Source organism: Eschrichtius robustus, chromosome 5, assembly GCF_028021215.1.
Source record: "Eschrichtius robustus isolate mEscRob2 chromosome 5, mEscRob2.pri, whole genome shotgun sequence".
Lineage (NCBI taxonomy): Eukaryota > Metazoa > Chordata > Mammalia > Artiodactyla > Eschrichtiidae > Eschrichtius > Eschrichtius robustus.
Window position 1 is genome coordinate 31,784,632 of NC_090828.1, and position 7,406 is coordinate 31,792,037.

Consider the following 7,406-nt stretch of genomic DNA (forward strand, 5'->3'; position numbering starts at 1 on the left):
GAGCTGTAGACATGGAAACTTATTTTAAATGGTTGTAATGTTATTCACTGTTTAAAGAATTCTTAATTTAGATTTTAGCAAATAAAAACACCCATTTAAAATTTTATATTCATATCCACTGTTTTATCTAGCACATTTAAATTGTTCAATAAATTATTGGCTGAATGAATGTATATGCAGGAAAATAAAACAAACTGTAGAATTATAATAGCCTTTGCATTATTTTTGGAGGGGTATATGAATCATGGCAAACAATAACAACTGCAAAAATAAGAAAGGGATTATAAGATACAACTGGACTTTATGGTTCACTGGTGTGTTACTCTTCTTACAGCACCTGATGTAAAGTGAATCTTCAAAAACGCTGCATGAATGAATGAGGAAAATGGAGAATAGAAGCAGAAAAGGGTGGATCCACAGCATGTGGATTGCAGTAACATCCATCTATATTTTAGTCTCTTCATTATTCTGGCCATTTATGAATTGCCCAGGCCTAATTACAACCCCTCCTCTGCCATTTTCCCCTCACATAATGATCACACGATCTTGGATGACAAAGATTTCTTCCTCCTTGGATACTAGGTTTGGGTGAGGTGGGCATTTAACACAATCAGGGTTGATGTAAATCCACAATGAGGGACTGATAGGAATGCTGAATGAGAGAGAAGCTGCTCTTTTTTTTTTCCTGGCTCACTGGTTGTAAAGACAAAATATCCCTGGAACTGCTGTGGCCATCTTTGCCACCAACTAGAGAAGATCAGCTGGAGACTGAAGCCAACAGATGAAAAAGTAAAGTTACTAGATGAAGAGAGGGAGAAAAAGGCATGGTGACATTATTTCAATGCCTGGATAGGGCTTTGTTTAAAACTCATACCACCTCTTGAATGTCTCAGTTATTAATTCCCTTTTTGCTTATGCTAATTAAGCTAAGTATGTGTCTCTTACAGTTGGAAGACTCTTAACTGTGGAGTTATTGTGAAGGTTTCTAAGATCCATATGGACCAATTCTCAAGGAATTTAAAGCTCATCTATTTTGCATATATAAAAATGCCAAAATGGTAAAAGATTGATCCTAAGGGAGTGCCCATTAGAGAGGGAGATGGCTACAACTAATTCCCTTCTTCCATTGGTGAAGCAATTCAAAGCTCACTCTGAGACGCCTGCAATTCCTGAGCATGTGAGGCTAACTTCTGCCTTGGCTCATGCTGTCCCCACTGTATAACATTTCCTTCACTCTCCCATAGTGGACACGTCTCTACCTTCCCCCCTGGCCGCCACTTCTCCTACTCCTGTTTAATGCCCCCTCCAGCATTATCCATTTTGTTGAATAACATTGTTGGCCCTGACCTTCTCTACCCTGCCCTCTGCCTCTAGGGGCTGAACTTTAGGGACTGCATCAACCAAGTTTTCTGTTCTCCTGGCTTCCACTTGGGCTGAGCCAGTGGGAGGTCTTGGTGGAAGATGAGAGCTGGATGGGAGGACACGACCAGGGTATTTCTCCCCCTGGCATCCTCTCTTTTGAGTCACTGCAGGTTGATGGGATCCTTCGAACAAAAGTCACGACTGCTTTCTCTGAGTTCTGGTAGCGCCCCTTCCTCTTGCTCCTTTCGCGCTGAGGGCAGGGAATGGGTCCCCACAGTTGGTGGCTTCACCATCCATTGTTGGTTTTCCCTAACCCAGCCACACTTTCGTAAATCATCCCTCATCAACCTCTCTGACTGATATGCTTCCTTTTTGAATCCCATCCTGCTGGTCCTTCACTGATGCCTATTTGAAATGCCTGCTCCTCCCTTTGTCCACACTCGTATCCTTGTGACCCCTTGAATCATTGCATCTGTCATACTTCACTGCCCACTTCATTCCCATGTTCATCTCCTCCATGGTCTAGGAGCTCCTGGAGAGTAGACTGTGCCTATTCCCCAATCTTAGGGCCATAGCAGGTGCTTAAACGCCGAATGAATGAATGAACAGCTGAGAATAGTGCCCTAAGTCAAAGTCAGTACCGCAGACATTTATATTAGAGTAGTTGGAATGCCACAGTAGTTTGGAGGGTCTTAATTCTTGCTTCATCACGGTGAACTCTATCTAGACAAGGGTTTGATCACTCAAGCTTACCAGGTTTAGAAAGTCCATTCTTTATCTCACTTAGACTGTAGTTAATTGGTTCAAATTTGCCAAGCTCAAGAGATACAGATTTTTATAATAAAGTAATTCCATGTTAATAGTTGATGATAGGAACTATAATTGCCAAATGGACAGCAATTATTTTTCCCTGAGTTTTATTGTGAAATTTTTCAAACATAAAAGCTTTGAAAATACAGAACATCCTTATACTCACCACCTAGGTTTAATAGTTAACCTTTTTTCCATATTTGTGTCATTTAACCATCTGTGTTTATAGGTGTATAGCTATGCATACATGTGTTACATCTATAATATTTTTGGCTGAATCATTTGAAAATAAATTGCAAACATCATTAACGCTTCACCCCTACATACTTATGCACGCATCTCCTAAGACTATGCCCAATCTCCTTCTAACCACACTACCAGTATCATACCTAAGAACCCTAGCAATAGTTCCTTGATAATATCTAATACTTATTGATGCCGTGTGTTTGCCAGCCAGACTTGGGGAGCAGGGGCACCTTTGGACCTCAGAGCTGCTCTGGTTTAATCTCAATTTTCTCTGGCCTGCAGCATTTTGTCTAAATGTCGATATCTGTCAGTTTCTGCTGCAACCACTGAGATCAACAAATTTAACTGTGCACATATCTGAGAGTCAAGACTAAAGGGAGTTCTTTCTGGGCTTCTCTGGAAGCTCATTCTCAGGGATGAGGCCAGGACTGCCGGAGACAATGGGAGGCAGGGTCGCAGCAAGAAGGAGTTTTAGATCTCCCTCCTTTTATTTCTTTATCTTTTTCCTAATCCTAGGCCACGGTATCTTTCTTTCTCTGGGATAGAATTTATTTCTATCTTTTTCCAAAAGAAAGAGGGGAGAAACACCTAGATGTAAAAGATGACCCTCATGTGGAACTTGTAAAATAATCCAAGCAACTGCTAGACCCTTGCTGGGAGGCTGCCCTGGGCCACCCTCTCTCACTGACACTCCATGGTTGTGCTGAAATATATGCTTTATTTGTCAAAAAGTTTTAGGTCCTTCATTTTTTTTTTTTTAACATATTTATTGGAGTATAATTGCTTTACGATGTTGTGTTAGTTGCTGCTGTATAACAAAGTGAATCAGCTATACATAAACATATATCCCCATATCTACTCCCTCTTGCGTCTCCCTCCCTCCCACCCTCCCCATCCCACCCCTCTAGGTGGTCACAAAGTACTGAGTTGATCTCCCTGTGCTATGCGGCTGCTTCCCACTAGCTATCTATTTTACATTTGTTAGTGTATATATGTCCATGCCACTCTCACTTCGTCCCAGCTTCCCCTTCCCGCTCCCCGTGTCCTCAAGTCCATTCTCTACGTCTGTGTCTTTATTCCTGTCCTGCCTCTAGGTTCTTCAGAACCTTTTTTTTTTTTTTAGAGTCCATATATATGTGTTAGCATACGGTGTTTGTTTTTCTCTTTCTGACTTACTTTACTCTGTATGACAGACTCTAGGTCCATCCATCTCACTACAAATAACTCAATTTCGTTTCTTTTTATGGCTGAGTAATATTCCATTGTATATATGGGCCACATCTTCTTTATCCATTCACCTGTCAGTGGACACTTAGGTTGCTTCCATGTCCTGGCTATTGTAAATAGGGTTGCAATGAACATTGTGGTACATGACTCTTTTTGAATTGTGGTTTTCTCAGGGTATATGCCCGGCAGTGAGATTGCTGGGTCATATGGTAGTTCTATTTTTAGTTTTTTAAGGAACCTCCATACTGTTCTCCATAGCGGCTGTATCAATTTACATTCCCACCAACAGTGCAAGAGGGTTCCCTTTTCTCCACACCCTCTCCAGCATTTATTGTCTGTAGATTTTTTGATGATGGTCATTCTAACTGGTGTGAGGTGATACCATTTAGTATGCTTTGTATTATAGGATATAAATGCTACCCTCCATCTGTGGAATGTTAAGCTGACACCCAAGACAATCAAAACCTCCCATATTCAATATCCCACTATTTTCTGGTTGTACCAAAACACAACCAACCAGCAAATGATTTCATCTCTTAAAAAAAAGCATTTACACTTAAAAAATGGGATGAGGTGGGATTCCCTCCTTTGAAAAAAATGTTTCTAGAGCTACTAAAAAATTTGCATTTACAAAAGAGTTGATAAAAATATTTCTCTGGATTGTACAAGAAGGGAGACAGGGGCCACTGATAGGACCAGGTGTGTGATATTAATCAGACTTGGCTTCTTTCTCTCCTGCTTCATCAGAAGCTGGGCTCTCCTTGTTTTTAGTTTCTCCATTTTCTGCAGGTAAGTCTTCTTTAGTCTCTTGGTTAGCCACTTCAGCCTGTTTTCCCTTTGCTCCCCTTTTCCCTTTTTTTTTTATTAGCACCTTTATTTATTTATTTATTTATTTATTTATTTATTTAATTTTTGGTTGTGTTGGGTCTTCATTTCTGTGCAAGGGCTTTCTCTAGTTGCGGCAAGCGGGGGCCACTCTTCATCGCGGTGCGCGGGCCTCTCACCATCGCGGCCTCTCTTGTTGGGGAGCACAGGCTCCAGACGCGCAGGCTCAGTAGTTGTGGCTCACGGGCCTAGTTGCTCCGCGGCATGTGGGATCTTCCCAGACCAGGGCTCGAACCCGTGTCCCCTGCACTGGCAGGTGGATTCTCAACCACTGCGCCACCAGGGAAGCCCCCACCTTTTCCCTTTTGTTTGCACTTTTTTGTCTGAAGATTTATCCTTTCCTGCCGCCTTTTTTGGCTTCGTTTCCACTTTTGCAGGAGCCGGCTTAGCTGACAACCTCGCCGATCTCCTCTTGGGCTCCTCCTTCGCCGCCCCCTCGGCGGAGCTGACCTTCCTCTTGGGCATCGTGACGGCGGGGCAGGCAAGAGCCTTCGCAAAGCTGGGCTGCCCCGCCGCTGCCGCTCCTCCTGCCGCCCGAGCTCCTGGGACCCGCCCCTCACCGTAGTTTTGATTTGCATTTCTCTAATGATTAGTGATGTTGAGCATCCTTTCATGTGTTTGTTGGCCATCTGCATATCTTCTAGGTCCTTCATTCTTAATTTACAAAAATAGCAAGAGAAACCCCTAAACAGATTTTAGTTGTTTTCACTGATTTTTTTCCCCCTCTACTTGTGGATCAGTTGACCAGTTATTTTTTTAAAAAAAGGTTTTTCACACTTTGGTTGAAATAACAACATGGCAAATAGAATTAGGCTTCAGGTTTGAGGGCTACTTGGTGCATACTGAATTAGCACGAAGGGAAGTGGACCATCTTGAAGGACCTCCATGTGTTAGTGGAAGTGACGCACCGAACACACCAGAGGAGTGGGTCAGGCTCCCAGGGACCACGTCCTCTTTCCTTCTCCATTTACTGAGAAGAGAGTGGTGGTAGGAGGGGACATGGGTATTTCTCCTCTGTCTCTGGGGCCTCCAGCTTTGGGTCCATCTCCACAAAGACCCCAGATCCTACAGCACAACATTCCCTCTGTGATACTAGTTCTCATTAAACACTTCTTTTAGCACCATCTCCTCCCAATTTCCCTCCATTAATAATCTCTGATCATTACCTCACCATCCCCTGTTTGTCTTCCCAGTTCTTCCATGCTATGTAGCTAATTTCCTATACCATATATCCCCTATAAAGATGGGGAGTAGTTTCTGTTTCCTTGGCTGGACCCTAACCGATATATCTTCCCACTATGGCCACTTCGTAGCTTCATGTAAGGATGGTCAGGACAAATTCAAAATAAATATGAATTTTCTCCCAAATTTATTTAGTGCCCACTATGTGTAAGGCACTGGGTCTAGGCACAGGGGAAGCAAATAAATAAATACATATTTTTTTTATTTTAAGGAGCTCATAATTTACTGGAGGAAATACATCAACAAATAATTTTAATAAATGGTGATAAATGCTATAAGGACACAGAAAGTATATTCCGAATGCCTTCACAGTTTTGGTTTATTTACAGGCTACCTTTGGTGGTGTGGCATAGGAAATGAGCACTAATTAAGAGCCATGAGAATTAGGCTCTAGGTTGGGTCTATTACCACTGACTAGTTGTGTGGCTTTGGGCAGGTCATGGAACCTCTCCAGGCCTCCGTTTCTTCATTTATGAGGTAACATGTGCGTTTTCTTTCGGTTTGCCAACATTATTACTATGACCTTTCAATCCCTCATTTAACAATCCGGAGAGCCCACTGGCACTTATTTTAAAGTTCTTTCCAAAGGGCATGGCTGAGGCATGACTCACCCCTACTTAACCTAGGAGTCCTGCTTCTCCAATCCACTATACAATACAGCACAGCACAGGAAAACATGGCCACACATGCATACACACACACACACACACGTGTGCGCGTGCACAAATTTGGCACTCCCGTGGGCCTTCTGGGGGGGACGCATGGCTAGCAATTTATACAACCCAACGCAATAGACACCATCTGAGAGTCAGCTCAGAAGCCGGAGAAGAATGAAGAAATGCTCCCCCCACTGCAGTTTTGGGCTCTGCACATGCTGGTGAGGTGCATCCAGCTTGGACAAGGACAGGTCTCTCTGGCTGAGTTCTTCACAGAAACCTCCGTGATTTCACAGCCTTTAAGTGGTGGTTCCATTTCAGTAGGTACAAAACAGCTTCTTAATGGGGGAGCTGTACAGGAAATCAATCATTTAAATATATTCTTAAAAGTACATTTTCACCAATTTGATTTTTTAGTTACTACATCATCTGGAAAAAAATCCCGTAATCAATTAAGTTATTACACTTGAATATTTAATTCCTGCCAATGTACAGTTTAAATAATCTTTTCCAAATAATTTGCTTATGGCCGTTAGATATACCGAAGGTCCTCCCAAGATGTCTCTTGTAGAAGCATAATGACTCCTTTTGCTGATGACAAACTGAGCATAAGACGACATTTTCAGCCCTACAATATTATTATAGGTGCTGGAGGTATAGTGGCGGGCAGAACAGATAGAGATTCACAGCAATGTAAAGAAAGGGAAGAAAATCTAGACTGGAGAAAAATGCAGAGATTGGTGGGCCTTAAAACAAAGCAAATTTGCCATATTATTCTCAAGAGAGTTACGATTTAAAATGTATTGCAAATATATGGAGAAAATCCTGCTTCACCTTTATTCAAGTGTTCAACACAAACCAGGTTTAAATTGTAGCAGCAAACTGAATTTTAGAAATGATGCATTTCAGCCCTGTGAATTGTAGGAAGTGCAGCCCACCTGCTGTATCTTCTGTGATAAAGGGGAATTATGTGCATTT

The 7,406-nt window shown here is 42.2% G+C and overlaps 1 protein-coding gene across 1 annotated transcript; it reads right to left on the minus strand.

Annotated features, from left to right (window-relative positions):
- Positions 1–4,304: 4,304 nt before the first annotated feature.
- Positions 4,305–4,995, minus strand: LOC137764786 (non-histone chromosomal protein HMG-14). The gene is made up of 2 exons (XM_068543818.1): positions 4,826–4,995; positions 4,305–4,490 (listed from the first exon to the last, which is right to left on the minus strand). Exons 1-2 carry the CDS (start codon positions 4,993–4,995, stop codon positions 4,355–4,357), a joined length of 306 nt encoding a protein of 101 aa, XP_068399919.1. The 3' UTR covers positions 4,305–4,354.
- Positions 4,996–7,406: the final 2,411 nt, after the last annotated feature.

Coding starts and splice junctions, on each gene's coding strand:
- LOC137764786 (XM_068543818.1), bottom strand. CDS start 4,995: ATGCCCAAGAGGAAGGTCAGCTCCGCCGAGGGGGCGGCGAAGGAGGAG. Junction 4,491..4,825: donor GTGCAAACAAAAGGGAAAAG/GTGGGGGCTTCC, acceptor AAAAGGGAAAAG/GGGAGCAAAGGGAAAACAGG.